This window comes from Castor canadensis, chromosome 1, assembly GCF_047511655.1.
Source record: "Castor canadensis chromosome 1, mCasCan1.hap1v2, whole genome shotgun sequence".
In the NCBI taxonomy this organism is placed as follows: domain Eukaryota; kingdom Metazoa; phylum Chordata; class Mammalia; order Rodentia; family Castoridae; genus Castor; species Castor canadensis.
The window spans coordinates 201,358,854-201,378,282 of record NC_133386.1 but is presented as its reverse complement, the minus strand read 5'-3'; the positions used below and the strand labels follow the sequence as shown (position 1 = coordinate 201,378,282).

Sequence of the window (19,429 nt, the reverse complement as noted above, 5' to 3'; positions counted from 1 at the left end):
TTTCAGCACTCCCCAGCCCCACCCCAAACCTGGTCCTGGGGAACTCTTACCTCTGTTTCTGACTTCTGAGTGGACTGCATTCCCAGGTTCTGTGAGCTGTCCTAGTAAATTACTGAGCCTGAGGAGGGGGTCATGGGGAGCCCTGATTTATAGTCAGGTGGTCAGAAGTAGCGAGGGGGGCCGGTGAAGTAGCTTAAGTGGTAGAGCGCCTGCCTAGCAAGTCTAGCAAGCATGAGGCCCTGAGTTTAGACCCCAGTACTGCCAAAGAAACCTCAAAAACCAGAAACAGTACAGGAGGCCAAGTGTTGGTGGAGGTAGGGGTGGTCTTGTGTACTGTGCCCTTAATTTGTGGGATCTGATGCTACCTCTGTGTAGTCTGTTAGATCTCCTGGGTTGGATTGCATTGTAGGACACTCAACTGGTGTTGAATTGGGGAAAAAAACCCCACACAATTGGTGCAGACGTGTTATGAGTGAAGAAAAAAATAAAGAAATCATAGTGGCTGGGGAACACAGTGTATGGCCAAATATTATTCTTATGAAAACAAATTATGCATGTAAATCTCCATATATGATTATATATTCATGGAAAAAGTCTGGAAGGATCCATAGCCAGGGCTAAATTGCCTCTGTGCATTGGGAATGGGGAGCTGGAGAGTCGGCCAGGCCTGCCGTGACAACTACCATGGGGATGGGACTTAAACAAGAGAAAGGTATTTTCTCCCAGTTCTGGAAGCCAGAAGTCCAAGGTCAAGATGTCAGCAGGACTGGTTTCTTCTGAAGCCTCTCTCCTGGGCTCCTAGGTGGCACCTCTGGCTGTGTTTTCACTTGGCGGTTCGCTTGGTGGTTCCTCTGTCCGTGCATCTCTGTGTCTGTGTGTCCGTATTTCTTCTCATAAGGAGATCAGGAACACTGGGTTACAGCCCACTCCTAATCAGTAACACATCCAGGGTCTCTCATACTTCTGACCAACTGGCTAGAATTGGGGGGCTCCCTTTACCCCCCTCTTTAGGTTCAATTTGCTAGAGGCGCTTACGGAACAGGAAGGCTTTTTACTTAATACTGGCCTCATTGTAACTTCACCACCTCTCATTCTTCTTTATTCTCAGTGCTGAGGATCAAACCCAGGGCCTTGAGAATGCCAGGCGAGCGCTCTACCACTGGACTATGTCCCTGGCCTCATTTTTACTTTATATCTATGATTTTGAGTGTGGTGGCAATAAATATTCCTTTTAAAGGAGTACATAATTCAGGTGTCCCCTGAGTAACCACCTTCTTCTCAGGCCTTCTCTGAAGTCAGAGCTGGGCAGTGACACCTCCTCTGCTAGCTCATTCCTGGTCCACTGAGGCTCCCTGAAACCCTTCTGGGGAGGCAGTGTGGGATAAGAACATTTTGGACCTGGCTGTCCCACTATATGACATACCAGCCATTCCCAGGTGCCGACGGGTCCCCATACCCCTTCTTCCCTACCATGGGGAACCTGAGAGAGGAGGGGCATCTTGTGCCACCCAGGCTCATGGTTTATAGCTACAAGCTCTGGACATTTAATACCTCATCATCCACCTGCCCTTACACACCTCTCAACATAATGACTATACAATATGGCCACTGGAACAGACAGTAAAATGAACTGTAGGCAGGTGATAAAGTAACACAGGTTATCACCACTGGGAAGGGGGTGGGATGCAAAGCTGTCAGCAGCCACAGCAGACATTCTGAGGACCCGGGAGGGATGGGATGGGGAGGGAGGGGGGCAGGCGGAGGGATGTAAGCTACTCTTCTTGATGAGGTAACGAGAAGTAGAACGATGGCAAAAGGGGAGTGGGGCTGACACGTGAAAGACTCAGGAGATAGTGATGTATTGGGCATTTAAAAAAAACAAAAACAAAAAAGCAGGGTCTTGCCAGGTGCCAATGGCTCACGCCTGTAATCCTAGCTAATGAGGAGGCAGAGGTCAGGAGGATCACAGTTCAAAGCCAGCCCCAGGCTTAAGGGGTAGGCCCTGAGTTCAAGCCCCGGTTTTTCCCCTTCCCCCCAAAAAAACACAGGGTCTTGTTATGCAGTCCAGGCTGGTCTTGAACTTGTGATCCTCCTGCCTTAGTCTCCCAAGAGCTGAGATTATAGACGTGCTTCACCATGCCAGGCTACATTGGGCTTTAACGTAAGGTCCTTGAGAGAGAAGTGAGTTTGTGGTCCCTTCCAGGGGTAGAATTCTCCTGGGTCCTGTGCTGGACTGCTGGTACTGGGGTTTGAACTCAGGCCCTTGTGCTTGCAAGGTGGGTGTGGTAGTACATAAGCCATGCCTTCAGTCCAAGTTCTGGTCTTAAATTGCACACCAGCAGCAGGAAAACCACGTTGTACAGTGGTCCTGCTTCTCACTGCAACTTCAGCCCTGCAGAGAAGGTGGACTGGCTCCCTGGTGGCTTCATGACCTGGAAGACAGAGAGGCCAGGTGGAGATGAACAAGGGTCTCTGCTGCCAGCCAGCCGCCAGCCACAGGAGAGAAGCCAGGTTGGACCTCTGTGGGGCTGGGAGATGACCATAGGCCACAGTGCAGGGGTGACCCAGGAGACCCCAGCTGATGAACAATTCAGCTTGTCCCAGCCTAAGTTGCTGGGACAATTTTAATCAGTAAATTTTCAGTGGTTTCTTACATAGTGATAGAGAACTATGGCAGTATAAGAGAACCTAAATTCAGAGAACTCATTTGCCACATTTACAAATTTTTGTTTCTGCAGTGCTGAGGATCAAACCCAAGGCCTCCTGCACGTGCTCCACTGTCACATTTAAAGAAAATTTTCGGCAAGTCAGGTGCTTGTGGCTCACGCCTATAATCCTAGTTACTCAGGAGGCAGAGATCAGGAGGATCACAATTCGAAGCCAGTCTGGACAAATAGTTCATGAGACCCTATCTCGAAAAAACCCATCACAAAAATAGGGCTGGTGGAGTGGCTCAAGGTGAAGGCCCTGATTCAAGCTCCAGTACCACAAAAATAGGCAGTACTGGGATTTGAACTCAGGGTTTCAAGCTTGTGGCATGTACTCTACTGCTTGAGTCATGCCTCCAGCTCCATTGCCAGTTTTTTCTTTTTTTTGGCAGTACCGGGGTTTGAACTCAGGGCCTCACACTTGCTAGGCAGGCATTTTACCACTTGAGCCACTCTGCCAGCCCTGTGTGTGTGTGTGTGTGTGTGTGTGTGTGTGTGTGTGTGTGTGTGTGTTGGGTATTTTTGGGATTGGGTCTGAGAACTATTTGCCTGGGCTGACTTTGAACCATGATCCTCCTGATCTCTGTCTCCGCAGTAGCTGGGATTACAGCTGTGAGCCACAGGCACCTGGCTACTGCCACATTTTTAAGTTCAGTCTTACTAGTGTACAAGAGTGGCTCAAATGATCAGGAAAAACAATGTGCTCGTTCTGTGCGTGTCTCTTCTGTTGCAGTGTGAGGTGTCTGAGGGCCAACTACTGTATTTCAACACTGTGAAGCAGAGTTTAAAATCTATTAGGAAATTTAATTACCTAAGTTTATAATTGGCATTCATTCTTAGAAGAATTTAATCTGCTGAACTTATGAGTTAATTAAATATTAATCAAAGAATAGTGAGGCAATTGTTCTTAGTTTTATAAAAAATTAGATTTATAAATAGAAAACTAGATTTGCAAGTTGCACTTGGATGTTGAAGAAAACTAATTCTTTTAAAATTTATACATTTAATAAATACAGTATTAATTTAAACACAAGCAGCAGTAAGTAGCTTTTCTCTGCATGAAAGCCCCTCTTCAACATTAAAACCCCTCAGCTGACACAGCCCCACTGGAGGACTCAGTATTCCAGAAACTTCCATGTCTTTGCTTCTTAGAATCCCTATGCCTGTAATGCCCCAACACACACACACCTTCAGCACCTGGCAAAATGTCACTTTTTAAAAATTCTGTGAAGACATTCTCTCTGCTTCCTAGCTGGGTCTGGTGGATCATCCCTGTAATCCCAGCTGCCTGGGAGGTGGAGGTAGGAGTTGAGCCCCAGAAAAAAGAAAGAGAGGGTACGAAGCTGACATATGGCTGGAGGAGACATATAAACCCTTACCAGACCACAGAAGGGGACAACAGACCTGGACAAGGGGGTGAGGCCCTGCCCCTCTGTGGTCTTGACCTTGGGCCACCCCATGGGGTAGTTCAGTGCTTCCTTGAGAGGCTGCTGGGAGCTAAGGATGGGAGCTGAGCTCAGCCACCTTGCACCTGGTGGCTGCTGTCCTTGCACTGCTGAGCTGTGGTGATGCTGCACTTGTGAGTGGAGCTTGGCCTGAGGGCTGACACCCTGTCCTCAGCTTCCTGCTGATCTTTTTGGGACAGGGGGCAGGTTTGCTGGGGTGGTGGTGTTCTGGGGTGTAGTGGTGTGGTTGGCCCTTCCTCCATCACCCCTAGCTTCTGATCTACTCCAGCCCTCTCTCTGGCAGGACTGCTCACTGTCCACCTCCCTGCCAGGGTCTGCGCTGACTCTCCCCCAGGCTGATTCACTGTCTGAAGTGCAAGGTGAGCCGATGTCCACCCAGACTGACTGTCACAGGGGCAGGTTTGCAACCAGCCAGCCCCCACTCTCCAGGTCCTCCCTCAGTCCTTCCACAGCACAGGAAGCAGCAGTGTCCAGGGTCCAGTGAACTCCAGGGTGGCAAAACTAGTTCTAGAACTTTCTCTAGAGCCCTGGCTCCTCATTGCCAGGTGTTGAATCCCCTCCTTTCCCCATGCTGGGATCAAACCTTGAGTCTAGCATATACTAAGTAAGCACTCCACCACTGAGCCACACCGCAGCCCTGAAATATATCTATTACTGTACTTACTAAAAAAAAAAAACAAACAAACAAAAAAACCTCAAAGCCCAGTCGTGCTGATGGCTTCACGCCTGGAATCCTAGCTACTCAGGAGGCAGAGATCAGAAGGATCTTGGCTCAAAGCCAGCCCCGGGCAACGAGTTCATGAGATCCTATCTCGAAAATACACAGCACACAAAAAAAGGGGCTGGTGGAGTGGCTCAAGTGGTACAGCGTCTGCCTAGCAAGCGTGAGGCCCTGAGTTCAAACCCCAGTACCTCCAAAAAACCAAAAAAATCTTAAAGCACAGAAAAATATTAAAATGTCTATTAAAAAATCAGTAGTCATAGTTTGCAAAAAATCAGGGAAAATGTAAAGAAAAAAAATCACCCCAGTTCTTTCACCGGAGAACGCCCCTGAACAACTAGTTTTCTGTCTTCAAATTCCACCATTTCCACTTGGAATCGGTTCCAGCCGCGCCCCACCTCTGGGGCTTTTGGGGATAGAGGCCCCCGCCACCTGGGAGAAGTCGCCGAACCGGACATACCCGTTCTGGGCACCTGTCATGGCTGGAACCCGCCGCTCCTGGGGGCCGGGGACAGGATGGGTTGCCCAATGGGGAGCCGGGTGGGGTGTGGGGGCGGCACTGGACCAGTCGTGGTGAGACAAGCCCGGGTCCCTCCAGTTGCAAAACACTCAGCACCGTGGGAGCCCCCGGGGGCACGGGGCACGGGAGCCCTGGGCTGCAGCAGGCCATTGGGACCAGTAAAAAGTTAGCTGTGCTGGCACCGCGGGGGCGGGGCTGGAGGGGGCGGGGCTGGAGGAGGCGGGGCGCGCACGTGTGCATACAAATGCGTGGGCCCAGGCGGCGGCCGGGACTACAAGTTCCAGGGTGCCCAGCGGCCGGGCTTTCTGGCTGCGCCGCCCACCGGTTCTAAGCAGGTCGCCACCGGCTGGCACGCGCCACTCTGTCCCGGAGTAAACAAGGGGGAGCCTCTCCCGAGCACCCTAGTCGGAGTCCAAGTGGGCGGGACTCGCCCTGCGCCGCCTGCCCATGCCTCTGCAGGGTCGGGTGTCCGGCCGCCTGGCACTGCTGCGCGCGGCGGGGCAGCTGCTGGTCGCCCCGCGCCCCCGGCCCAGCCCCTCGGCGGGTGCCACTCGGACCCGCGGCAGTGCGTGCGGTCCCCGGGCGTCCCTCAGCGCTTACAGCCCCCGCGCGTTGACCCCAGCGGGAGTTGGGGCGTGGGGGACGGCAGCGGTGGGGCGAAGAGCCGGGGTGCGCACCTGGGCCCCCCTGGCCATGGCGGCGAAGGTGAACCTGAACACCTCCACCGATTGGAAGGAGGCAAAATGTAAGTGTAAGCGCGAGGGGCACAGGCGGCCCACGTGGGTCTCCCCGGCTGGACAGAACACCCCTCGAGACTTGGGGAAGTTGAGACCCTGAGACGGACCCCTCAACCCCCCAGCCACGCCCCCTCGTTCTGTGCCCAGGCTTTCCCCCCAGGTTTCATCCAGACCATGTCTTGGGTCACAGGGCACCCCCAGAGATTACCTGTGACCTTATTCCATTGCGCAGAAGGGAAACTGAGGCCCACTTCGCCAAGGTCACTCAGCAAGTTTGGCAGAGATGGAGTTTGGATCCATACCTCCCTGGACTTGGCCTAGTGTGGTTCTCAAGTGGTGGCATTTGAGGCGTGAGTGGCAGCTCTGGGGCGGGTGGCCCACCCCGGGATAGGTCAGCTAGCTCCACAGAGTGGCTTTCCTGGGCAGCCTGCCCTGTCCCCACCCCAATCCTCCCTGGGCACGTGGTCTGGTGCCCTTTTGCCCTCATCGCTGGTTTCGGGCCAGCCTTCTCTGTCTCATTCTTGGGGACAGAGGTTAGATGACTGGGGAGCAGGTGGAGATAGGACGTTGTGCCTGTGAGAACGGCTGTCCCAAGAATCAGACCATTTTCCCTCATGGACAGGCATGAGACCTGGGCCATGTCACTAGTCCTGAACTGGGAAGGACAGGAGGGGACCTGCCGAGCCCCAAATAGCCCTGTGTGGCGCCCAGCTGCCCCTGCCCTTCAGGGCCTGCGGGCTCCTGTGGCTCTGGCTCTGCCCGATCCCCTTTCAAAAGCTCTGGGAGGGCGGCTCATTGGCTGGGCTGCTGGTGGGCGGGACTTCGGGACTGGGCAGGCGTCTGGCTGGCGGGGACTTGGGAGTAATGGAAGATGCCAATTTTGGGACTGGTGACTGTAGCAGAAATGAAAATGATGTGTTTTCTGACATTTGAACTGCATTACCTGCTTTGGGGTCCAAAACACCTGATGTTACTCTTAGAACAGACAGAACCTGTCATATCCTCAGCCCCGATCCCCTAACACCACTTCTCAGGGTAGGAAGTGGGAGATGGCAGAGACCCCTCACAACGGGAGTCACTGTCCCTACAGGGAAACCCCTTCCCCCACTCCATCCGAGACCAGCAAGCCAGAATGGTGGGAGAAGCAGGGAAACGGGGCCGGGCTCCTGTTGTAGGCTCTGCTGCAGTTTCTAGGGTCCAGCCCTCCTTCTACCCAGTGCCTGAGGAAGTGGATTGGGGTGGGGAGAGGGAGTGTCCCAAGCTGCTGTGCTGTCACTGTGGTTTCTCTCCACAGTGAGAAACCACACAGCTGGAACTTCCCACCACTCATTTAGCATATTTAAATTTGCAGCTAGTGTCAGTGAGGGACGTGTGGAGGACAACTGTGGGGTCTCGGGGCTGTGAAGAAACTATGGCAGCTGGACAGTGGCCTCATGCCTGTGATCCTAGCTACTCAGGAGGCAGATCGGGAGGATCGCAGTTCAAGGCCAGCCTGGGTGAAAAGCTCATGAGACCTCCATCTTAACCAATAATTGGGTGCAGTGTGTGTCATCCCAGCTGCACTGGGAAGCATAAATAGGAGGATTGAGGTTAGGTCAGCCCTGGACCTGGCAAAAAGTCCAAAATAACCAGAGCACAAAGGTCTGGAGGCGTACAAACAGTAGAGCGCCTGCCTAACAAGTGCAAGGCCCTAAGTTCAATCAAACCCCAGTACTGCCAAAAAAAAAAAAAGAAGTTCGGGCAGTTGGCCTGCTGAGTGGGGAAGATCAGAGAATGCCTCCAGGGCAGGTGGCCTGACTAATGACTAAGGCCTGAGGAGGAGGGGCTGCCTGGGGAAGGGCATTCCTGGCCCACTAGTGAGTGACAACTGGTCAGGCTTAGGGGACAGAGCTCAGCTGGTGGGGGGGGCTCCCACCACCACCCACTCTAGTCCCTTTGCCCCAGAAACACCAGCACTCACTCAAGCATAATACCCACAGCAGGTGTTGGGCAGTGACCTGGGGGTAAGATGGAGCCTTTGTGTGTTTTAGGTATTTACTACTGTATGAGAAGTGTTCTCAAACCTTTGTGACTTGGGACGGCAGTCTTGTTAGCTCTGGCCTCTGAGGGTCAGGAGTCTGGGAGTAGCTGAGCTGTCACTTTTGGCCTAGGGTCCCTGATGAGGTCAGCCAGGGTGCATTGGAGGCTGGAGGAAGTCTTGCCTGGGTGGCTTACTCTCTGGAGCTGGGGACCCCCACAGGGCTGCTTGAGGGCCCTCAGGACATAGCACTGGTGTCCCCCAGAGCACAGGACCCATGGGCAAGAGACGAAGAGGACCAAGATGGAAGCTGCAGGGACTTTCTGAGACCTAGCCTTCAGGTCTCACACCGCCTCTCCCCCTGTCTTCTAGGACTTAGAATTCATTCGTGGAGTCTGGGCTGCACTCCAGGAGAGGGAAATTAGGGTGATGCAGAACCCAGGTCCTTGCATGACCCCTGCTGAACCAGAACTCCAGCCCCTCCACCTCCAAGCACCTCCTGGGGGAGGTCAGGGGGGCTGTCCCAGTGAACTCTGTCTCTGCCTGGCTCAGAACCATGGTCCCTGATGTCCTCTGCACTTTCATTACATTCAAGTTGCGCTTTGAGCTGAGGTGAATTACACAGTGTACAGCTTTTAGGAGTACAGCATACCTGCCTGTCACCTGGTCCTCTGGCCAGTAGGTAGCACATTGCTTTCTGTGCATCCAGAAGAAGCCACCTCCAATTTGCACCCCTAGAAGCCATCACTCTCCTGTCTGTCTTGCTTCTTCTTTTTTTTTTTTTTGGCAGCACTAGGGTTTGAACTCAGGGCTTCATGCTTTCTAAGCAGGCACTCTGCCAGCCCTTTTTTGTGTTGGGTATTTTTTGAGATTGTATCTTGAAAACTGTTTGCCCAGGCTGGCCTCAAACCTTGATCCTCCTGATCTCTGCCTCCTGAGTAGCTAGGAGTACAGGCATGAGCCACTGGTGCCCAGCTTGTTTTGCCTCTTGTTGAATTTAATAGAAACTGTGTCCAACTCCTTTTACTTTTTTTTTTTGGATGGTGGAATTTGAACTCAGGGCTTTGAGTTGGCAAGGCAGGTGCTCTACCACTTGAGCCATGCCTCGAATCCTTTTGCTGTATATCTATGCAATTTGTGCGCATTGCAATTTGTGTACATTACAATAGTCTGTGCTCCTTAACTACTGTGTAGTATTCCATCATATGACTGTTTTGTGTACCCATTCTCCTGTAGATGGACATATATGTTTCTTTCTTTTTTTTTTTTTCTTTTTGCGGTACTGGGGTTTGAACTCAGGGTCTACACTGATCCACTCTGCCAGCCCTTTTTTTTGTGATGGGTTTTTTTGAAATAGGGTCTCATGAACTATTTGGCCGGGCTTGCTTTGAACCACGATCCTCCTGATCTCTGCCTCCCGAGTAGCTAGGATTACAGGCGTGAGCCACTGGTGCCAGGCTTGTGTTTCTGTGGATCAAGCTGCTCTGGCCATTCTTATACTTGTTTTTGATAAACATATTCTCTCATTTCTGTCAGTGATACATACCTAGCTAGGCCTCCAAACAGTTGTCTGTCTGGGATGATCCTTTCTCAAAGACTGGCACACGTGACCAAACTCAAGAGAGACTGATGTATAGGCCAGAGGTCCCTGTGCAGTTAGTTAATGGGAAAGGTCATGAATACTTGGGCAAGGCCTCTTCTCCCTAAGTGAAAGCCACATGGAAGGCAAATCATAGTCTTAGGGCTGCCCAGCAGCGTGTGTCCTCATCCATCGAACCCACTCAGTGATTTTTTTTTTAATTCTTTTGTAGGACTGGGGTTTGAATTCAGGGCTTCATGCTTGCAAAGCGGGTGCTGTACCGCTTGAGCCATGTCTCCAGTCCCTACTTAGTAATTTGGGGAGCTGATCCCATGCAGGTGGGCAAGCATCCCTGCCTGGGAAGGGATCAGCCCACCCACCAAGAGTCTCCTCCTCTACCTGGTTGCTCAGATTTCCCTCTGTTCAGGGCCCGGGTATGAGATGCCCCTTCTCACAGCTCAGTGTTTTCTCTACCTCCAAGCTGCTCACCCCCTTCTCTGGGCCCATTTTTCCTCCAGGTAAGTAAATCCCATTGGGCCAGATCTTCCTGGCCAGAAGGCATTCAGGCTAACTTGTCTGCTTCATCCCTCAGTTCTGGGGTACCACATTATCCCCCATGTAGTATTTCAGAAGAGATGGTCACATTGAAAGGCAGTTGGGGTGAGGGGACTTCAGGTGGGGCCTTTGGGGATTCTAGGGGCTGTCACTATAGGAGGAACCTGGCCTTGACTTCTCCTGGATCCACCCTACACTGGATGTTTGTTTTTGGTTCTGGGCACTGCGACACACTTCCTGAGCCCCTCTCCCTGAGTCCCACTGCCCCTGAGTCCTGCTGTCTGTGACCCACACTCCCTGAGTGCCACTGTCCCTGTGCCCCACTCTCTCTGAGCCTCTTTTCCTCACCTGTGAGGTGGGCCTAGGAGCACCTGCTATTTTGCTGGGATCACACTGGAGCCATGACCTGCAGTGGTCCTGGTGACCACCCTTCCTCCCCACCTCCCAGGCCCACATCCTCTCTGCTCTGTGCTGGGTGCCCCTGGGCTCTTGCAGACATGTCCCCAGGGCTGGCGACTGCCTCTTCACATCCTCAATCTCATTTTCTCTCTGGTGGTTTGAGGTGGGGCTAGCATACAGATCACTCTGGGCTGGGGTGTCACCAGGAGTGCTGCTGTGTCTAATGTGACTGCTGGGCTGACACGTTTTCCAGGCACACCTAGCAACTGGAGGGGTGCATCCCCTGTCTGAGGACATAGCATGTCCCATGCAGGTGGAAGTGAGGGGAAAAGCTCGGAGGTGCCTCGTGCCCTGTCCCGTTGCTCATGCCGTGGGCTTTGGTGAGCCCCTGCTCCTGGCGACGGTGGGCACAGGTGATTAATGCTCTGCTGCCAGGGTCTGGGCATCCAGCCTTATCAGCCCTGCCCACCCAGCATTCTGCAGAAAGCAGGACCCTCGGCACCCAGCCCACCGTCACCTCTCCGAACACCGCCTCGCGAAGTGCCATAAAGACACTTCTTAAAACACATCATTGAATTCCCGTTTGCCCACGCTTTATGGGTCTGGCGGAGCCTACTTCCTCCTGCCCAGCTTTCGTGCCCGCAAGCTGCTGGAAGCTTCGTCTGGGGTCAGGCTTCCCCATCAAAATTTACTGCAAACGTCTTTTTTCAACACCTGTCTCAGTGAGCTGTGAAACACTCTCGCTTCTTCAAAAATGAAAAGAAAATGAAAATGTATGTTTTACATCTTTTATAAAAAAAATAAAGCATGCTTGTGTTTTAAGTCTGCATCTGTCTTTCTGGCAGAAGGAGGAGTGGGGTCTGTGCCCAGCCTAGGGCTCTGGGTGCTTCTTGCAGAGGGATGGAAGTGGGCCTGGGGTACAGGCCCCTGCAAGGAAGCTGGGGTGATGAACCCAGCTGGCCCATGGTCCTCCAAATGGAGAGGGATCATGGTTGGCTTTTGCTTCCCCTATAAATCTGGCCAGTGCATCATGGAACTCCTCCAGACAAACAACCTCGTCTGGAAACAAACAGTGCCTGGCATGCTGGCCCTTTGACGTGTGCACGCGGGGGCCTGGCACTGGCAGGGACAGGCTGACATGTCCCCAAGGTCAGCACCCTTGGTGGCAGAACCCGATGCTGTTTCCAGGAAGCACTGCCAACTTTTGTGGTGAGTGGGTGGCATGCAGACTGTGGTCACCAGCCAGGCCACCTTACAGGGGAGGACAGCCCCGCTCAGGTTCCTTTCACTCCATGTGATGGGGTGCACTTTTTTTTTTTTTTTTGTGGTGCTGTGGTTTGAACTTAGGACCTACACCTTGAGCCACTCCATCAGCCTTTTTTTTTTTTTTTTTTTTGTGATGGGAGTTTTCAAGATAGGGTCTTCTAAACTATTTGCCCAGAGCTGGCTTTGAACCTGAATCCTCCTGATCTCTGCCTCCTGAGTAGCTAGGATTACAGGCTTGAGCCACCGGCACCCAGCTTCTGCCTCTTCTCTAAAACAAGGTGGTGACATCTGCCAGGTGATGTCTGCTGCAGGGCCTGAGGTGTCCCTGGATACCTGGACCCGTTCCTCGGGGTGCTGGGCCTGTAACTCAGGCTTAAGGGGTGTCTTTGGTTATAATCACATAAGATGACCAATTTGGGTACTCAAATAATTTTAAAAGCTTCTCTACCGGAGCTGCCCTCCAGTTGTAAAAATAGGTTTGCCTTCCGAATTGTGTCACTTTGTTTTTTTTTTTTTTGGGACAAGATCTTGATGTGTAGCTCAGAATGGCTTCAAACTTGAAATCCTCCTGCCTCTGCCTTCTGAGTTCTGGGTTTACAGGCATTACCACCACACCTGGTTCCAGTTTGTATCTTGCTTTGTGTTCTTTTCTCTGGGTCTTAGTTCACTTGGGAAGGAGCAGGTGTGGGGGGTGTGCCACCTTTCTCGTGGGTCCTCAGGCCAGGCACTATGGAGGGCCTGCCTTGTTCCTCTTCTGGAGATGAGAGAACTGTACTGACTGAAGAAAAGTGGCCTGCTCCCCCCTTTTCTGGCCTTTCCCTTCCTCTGCACCCCAACTTCCAGTTATTTAGTACCCCCTTTCTCTATCAAATGCTCCCTCTTGCCTCAGGACTCTGTGTCCATCTGTCTGGGAGAGACCACTCTCATAGCAAACTCACCCTTGCTGTCTAGGTTTCAACTCATTCATTTACTGACACTTCCCACTGTGCTGGAGGTGGGAATCGGCTGATAAACAGGACAGGGTCCCTCACAGGACTTAGAGGCCAACAGACCAAGGTGGAGCAAGGAATACACTTAAACCAAGACAGGGATCCCCTAGCTCTGCATGAGGCAGAGAAGCGGGGAGGGGCAGTGAGGAGGAGGCTTGAAGAGTAGCATCCCAGGCAGGGGGTACAGCAGGTGCAAAGGTAGGAAACTACCTGGCTGTTTGAGGAGGTGGGTAGTTAGGAGGAGATTAGGGAGGGAAATGGGGGCTGAAACATGGGTCAGCTCTTAACGCAGGTATTCCTAGGCACCCTGATCATCTGTGTGAGGTGGACTGCGATGGGGGTGCTGCTGGGAGATGGGAGCTTCTGGAGGGGACAGAGAGCCATGAAGACGCTTGGTCCCAGGGGATGAGAGGAATGCTTGGTTTCTGAAGTGTCATGGGAATAAATCAGGCCTACAGCTGGATAGGCCAAAACTTCCTGTTCATAAGGGAGGACATGTGGTAACCTTGACTTTAACCTTGATTGTGATGGAGAAAGGAAGCAGGGGCCTCCCTGGGTAGCAGGAAGGGAGGATGTGGAGGAGGCAGACAGTTGGGGAGGCACAAAGGAGTGAGGCAGCTGTGGCTGGAATGCAGTCAGGAATGCAACACTGACAGTGTTGACAGCTGATGAGGCAAGACGGTGGAGGCAAGACGGTGGAGGGCGGTTGAGGGGGAGAGCAAGGAGGGCAAGTCCTGGAAGGTGAGCCAGGCAGGCGGGCTGGTGGCCTGGGCTGGGAGGATAGACCTTCATGCCCAGTGACTTGAGGGAGGAGGATGAAGTGCCGGCAGTGGCATTCAGGCTCAGTGGGGGAGGAGGTGTATGATGGCTGTGTTTTCTCAGTGTGTACTGGGGGGCAGGGAAAGGGGGCCCCATTTCCACAATAGCAGCTGAGTGGCCAAGACAGGGAGAGAATTTAGATGGAGCCTTCTGCCTGGCAGGCTCTCCTCCAGGGATTTGCAGCACCCGGGGACAGGCCAGTCACTGGGGCCACTTCTTCCCAGAAGCTCTCCTGGTCTCCCTCTTCTTGATCAGACCTCACCTCGCCTTTCTCCCCCAGATCTGGTGTAGTTAGATGCTCAGTGACCTGCATTGAGACTGAATGGAGCCTTGCCTCCCCCCCAGTCTGGCCTTTGCCCTGGGTGGTACTGCCTGCTGGCAGCCAAGCCCTGTCCACTTCTCATTTGGCAAGAGATGGCTGTCTACAGAGGAGGGCAGCTCCTCCCACACTCCAGTGTTGAAGGTGGGGCCCAGGCCCTCCTCTGCTCCTGCTGGGGTTCTGAGCCACTCGAGAAGACGGGGCAGAGCTGTGAGCAGTGAGGGGAGCTGGAGATGGAGGGGACACGGGAGATCTTGGTCCCTTAAATTGTCACCTTTTCTCCTTTTAGCTTTCCGTCCCTCTTTCTGTTTTTGTGGTAATGAGATTTGAATTCAGGGCTTTGGGCTTGTGAGGCAAGGGCTCTACTGCTTGAGCCACAATTCCAGCCCTTGGTCTTTTAGAAAACTGGCACCCAGGGGGACTGGACTTAATCCATATCTGGTGAAAGCATTTGTAGCCTGATTCTGGTGCCCCTTGGGTGACTTGTGACTCCTTAACAGGCAGGCCTTTGAGGTTCAAACGGGATCATTCTCCCTCCCTCTTCTCCCCCACTTCACCCATGCTGCTCCATCCCTGGCTTTCCCCTCTCCTCTTCCAAGCCCCATCACTGCCTCCCAGGGTCCTTGCCACCTCCTCTCCTAGCCCCCAGATTTTTGAAGAACTTGACTTGCTGGTTTGTTTGATGGCCTAGGTCCCCACGTGAATTCTAGATTCACGGGGTCAGAACTGCAGCTGCCTTGCTCTGTGCCTCCCCAGCACTGAGTGCAGGACCTGCATGTCATAGGTGCCCCATAAATGCTTGTGGAAGGGGGTGGGACATGGTGCCAGAAAGACTGGTTGTGGCTAATAAGTCCACCACAGCACTGAGCATGGGCTCTCAGCAGGCCTCCCCGTGATTTCTCATCCAGTGCCTTCATCATCCTTGGGTGTTACCACTGTGAGGACACAGAGGCTCAGATGGACTAGGTGACTTGGGCAGTGAGGAGGGCATTTGTGGGGTGATCTACCTGTCTTGAATGCCCCCCCCAGCCATTTCCACAGAAGCTTCCTCTCTCACCGTCTGCTAACTGCTCTCTTCTTTTTTTTTTCCTTCTCTTGCAATCCCCAGCTCAGCCTTCAGAGTGCTGGGATTACATGCGTAGCTACCATGCTCTGCTTGTCTCCTACCTATTTTCTGATTTTTTAGGGGTACCTTTATGTAGCCTTTGCTGTGTCCTGTCCCATCTTCCTGGGGTGGTTGTCAGGACTGCTCCACGTGGGGAGCATGTAGTTGAAGGGACCAGGCTGAACCTGGGTGCACAGCTGGCCTTGGACCAGCAGGGGGAGCCGGCAAGCTACAAGTCTGGACCCGTTTTTGTAGAGAAGCTCCTGAGGGGGACTCAGGGTTTCTCTACCTGGTGCAACCAGCCTCCCCGCCCCCGCCCCCCGCCCCCCCAGCAGATAGAAGGTGGAACCTAGGTGGCAGAGCTGAAGTTGGATGAACCAGCCTGGTGGACTCGAGTCTGAGCAGTGGGGGCCTGGCTCCCCATTTACCTGTTGGGTGACCACATCAGCCTCCCAAATCCTGCTCTCCCATCCCTAAAACAGCAGTGTGGTTCACACTGTGAGAGTCCCCAGCTGGCAAGCATCTATGGAGAGCTCTCAGCCAGTGCTGAGAGGATGCTGATAATAGGCTCCAGACCTGCTTGAGCCTGTAGTTCTTTAAGGACAAATGTCATGACTGGTGTGGCGACCAACTCATACGTAACTGATTGAGTGCCTGTGAGCTGCCTGGCTTAGTGTGGGTGAATTTGAGATTATTCTGCAAGAGGCTTCTTAATCCTCCATCTACAAATGGAGAAGTAGGGACTCAGAGATGTGCAGATGGCCGGGAAGTAGCTGAGCTGAGTTCTGAACCACAGTCTACAGTGCCTGAGCATGTCCCTCAGCTTTCCTGGGCCTCAGTTTCCCTCCTGAACAAGGAGAGTGGGGTGTGGGTGGGGTGGACAAGATGTTCTGGGTTGCTGGGGCTCCAACATGGATGTGAGGCCTCCCCACAGTGTGCCCTCTGCCCATGGCTATGGGGAGGAGGGACAGGAGGGCTGGCCTGCATGAGGCAGCAGTCTCCAAGAGGGTGGGGAGGCCCTCCTTGCCCACCCTGACTCTCCTGCCCCCCCCCCCTCCCTGCAGCCTTTCTGAAGGGCCTGAGTGACAAGCAGAGGGAGGAGCACTACTTCTGCCAAGACTTCATCAAGCTGAAGAAGATCCCCACATGGAAGGAGATGGCAAAAGGTAGGCTCTGCTCGCCACTGTTGGTCGGCCCCTTCAGACCCATGGTTTGGGAGACTGCAGACAAGAAGATCCCAGCGACACTGAGTGAGCACCTGCTGTGTGCAGGCACACTACCTGTGTATCCTCATTTAATTATTAACGTAGCCTGAGGGCAGTTCAGTTTTTATCCCTTTGACTCCTTTAGGAAACCAGCCCTAAGCCATGGGAGCCACCTGCCTGATTACTAGGTTATCAGGACTGGAATTTGAAGGCATGGTGAGCTTGCTTGCTTGCAGTGGGTGAGCTGCTCCCAGGCCCTGCAAATGCAGGCCTGGTGACCCGTGAGTCACTTACCCACTTCAGCTTCAGTTTCCATATGTGTTAAATGGCATTGGTGATATCACTACTGTACCTGATGTGAAGGTCCAGGGAGCCTTGTGTTGGCACACAGTAGGTGCTTAGCCAGTGAAGGGTGTTGTTACCAGTACCAGGGATCGAGGTCACCACACTAAAAGCTGCTTTGAAGTGGGGTCTGGCCTGGGCTCTGGCTGGGTCACTTCTCAGTGGAAGCACATCGTGTGAACATCCCCGACCCCTTCCTGTTCCAGGGGTAGCTGTGAAGGTGGATGAGCCCAAGTACAAGAAGGACAAGCAGCTGAACGAGAAGATCTCCCTGCTCCGCAGTGACATCACCAAGCTGGAGGTGGATGCCATCATCAATGCTGGTGAGTGGCTGGTTGGAGCCAGAGACTGGGATGGCTGCCTTGTTGCCTTTGCTCTGCTCTGCCATGCCAGGCATGGGTGGGCGCCACCTGGCTCCAGAAGGATTTGAGTACAGGGTGAGGATGTCCTGCTGGCGCCACGGGAGCCCAGCTTGTCGGCTGCTCGGGCTCCTCTTCCCGTGAAGCCCTGACCTGCTGTGTCGGGGCGCCTGGCTCTGCTGAGCTGCCTCGAAGCTCTGAGGCCCATTAGCAGCGGCGAAGCGGGAGAGTGCAGCTGGAACCATGCCGGGTTGCCCTGCCAGGAAGGTGGAGGCCAGAGCCCCATGCATGGCCCATCTTCGGGGGGCTGTGGCTTCTTTCCTTCCTCTGCCTTCTTCCTGCCCTGCCCCCCTGCAGACCTAGCAGGTGTGGGAGTATGTGGAGTGAAGGGTGGACACAGAGCGGCCCCCTGCAGCCCCCTGGCAGCTCTCCAGCGCCTGGAAATGGGAGCCACTCAGCTTCCTGTGTGCGTCCTCCTCTTGCTGGCTTGGCAGTTTCTTGTGATGAGTAGTTGGAGGCAGCTGATGCTCTGGAGGAGGGAGGAAGGTGGCCGCTCCTCCACCCAGGTGCTGATTGTCTGGCTGAGATCAAAAGGCTCTGGAAAGGACTCCGGAGCGCTCCGGGTGGCATCCCAGCCGGTCAAGCCCAGCAGGTGTGGTATACAAGTGCCTTCTGTAACGAGGTTGCGTGGTTGCTGAATCCAAGCCCTTCTCGGTCACTCACCAGGCATCCACAGCAAGCATCTGGGAAAGCAGTGCCCCTTTCTTTGACCCTGTGGACATCGGGAAGATCCTCTTGTCTCGAGCTCCAACTAAAAGGGAAAATCCCACCACACCCTGGGCACCATCAGAAATTTCTGGAATCTTCTTGCCTCACCTTTGGGCTTGCAGCTATGTCTGACCTTACTGCTGACAAGAGAGCACGGGGAGTCAGTGGCTTGGGGACATAGTGGTGCCAATGCTGTCAGTGCTCTCTTGTTCTCCCGAAGTGAGTGGGCTCGCAGGACCTGGGCACGCCCCATGCCTGCTTGTTTGTGGTCTGGCAGTGGCCTTGCTCTGCGTGTCTCATGTCTTCCTGCCGGTGTTCGCCGAACTCTATAGTCACACTGGTGTTTTCGTAACTGCATAGGATTGTGCCCTTTCCTCCACCTTGTCTGTCCCAGGAACACAAGTGAAAGGCCACATGGCGAGGGTAGGGGAACACAGAGAACTCAGTCATCTTTGGCTTTCTGCTGGTGGTTCTGCCGTGTCACCTTGGACCACTGGCACTGGTGGGTGGCGGTGAGGTCACATCTGGATTGCTAGACACCATGGCGGCCCAGGAGGGTAGGGTGTTTTTTTGTCTGTGCCAGGAGGGCTGACTGAGGGGCAGTCACAAAGGCCCACGAGGCTGCCATGCCTCGTGCCTGGCCGTCTCTGGCCAGGGTACAGGGGGCACCCAGTTGCTACTTTTCCTGCAGAGCTGCAAAGTGGCTAGAGGAAACAGCTCTGTCTCTCTAGCGTCTGGGCAGCCTGATGGTGCTTGCCGCAATGTGGCCCACGGTGGGACACAGGGTCCAAGGTGGACAGCACATGGTGGGGTGGGGCTCTGGAGGCCTTGGTAGGATTCCTGGCTCTTCCTAAGTGCCCTGTGACCAGCCAGCCATGCAGTGGTCCCGTCAGCTCCTAGCTGGAAGCACTTTGATGCTGGCTGAGTAGGCTACATGGGCTGGGCGGCCACACTTGCTTCTCTCTGTACCTGCCTGGCCTGTTTCCTCTGCACAGCCGGGATGGTGGGACGACACCCACTGGGCTGTTGGGGGTACACTCACCACCTGCCACAGGAGCTGAGGTGCTAGAACTGATGCTCTCAGCCCTGTCCCAGCCGTGCCACGGACTCGGCACGCCCGCAGATGATCAGCTTTCACTCTTCCTGCTCTCTTCAGTTTACTCAACACCTCTTGCTGTGTTTTCCTGAGGTCTCCTTTTTCTAGAAAGAGTTTCAGCCAGAAGGACCCAGAACCTTCCTGGAAATGGCCAAAGCGGGCCTTAGCCACGGGGTTGCCACACAGAGCCTGAGTCCCAGGTGTTCAGGACAGACTTGGCCCTGCTCAGACCTTGGAATCCTCAGTGGCCATGACTGCTGCCCTTCCCCAGGGATCCCTGTCGTGTGGCTCCACCCCTGCCCCGCCGCCCACCAGGGGGCAGCAGAGATCCAGGTTCCCGCGGAGCAGTAAATCAGCCTGTTTATTAGCGGAATAAAAGTCTTGGGCAACACGGGGCTTTTCAGGGCTGCATAAATCTGCGTCTGTGCCTCGTGAAACCCATATGTGCTTAATTCATAT

General features: G+C 53.8%; 1 protein-coding gene and 1 long non-coding RNA gene across 4 annotated transcripts in view; one reads left to right on the top strand and one right to left on the bottom strand.

The window, feature by feature from the left end:
• Positions 1–498: 498 nt before the first annotated feature.
• LOC141413937 (uncharacterized) lies at positions 499–6,882 on the bottom strand. Its single transcript, XR_012438975.1, has 2 exons — positions 6,361–6,882; positions 499–2,432 (listed from the first exon to the last, which is right to left on the bottom strand). It is a non-coding gene; the product is annotated as an uncharacterized lncRNA (long non-coding RNA).
• Macrod1 (mono-ADP ribosylhydrolase 1) overlaps positions 5,734–19,429 on the top strand; it is a 142,093-nt gene continuing 128,397 nt past the window's right edge. The window contains exons 1-3 of one of the 3 annotated variants that reach the window (XM_074048276.1): positions 5,734–6,160; positions 16,265–16,366; positions 16,954–17,070. In XM_074048276.1, coding sequence (XP_073904377.1) covers positions 5,863–6,160; positions 16,265–16,366; positions 16,954–17,070 — 517 coding nt within the window. In that variant the 5' untranslated portion in view covers positions 5,734–5,862. The remainder of the gene's footprint in view (positions 6,161–16,264; positions 16,367–16,953; positions 17,071–19,429) is intronic. The other 2 variants (XM_074048267.1, XM_074048273.1) reach the window with 2 other exon arrangements.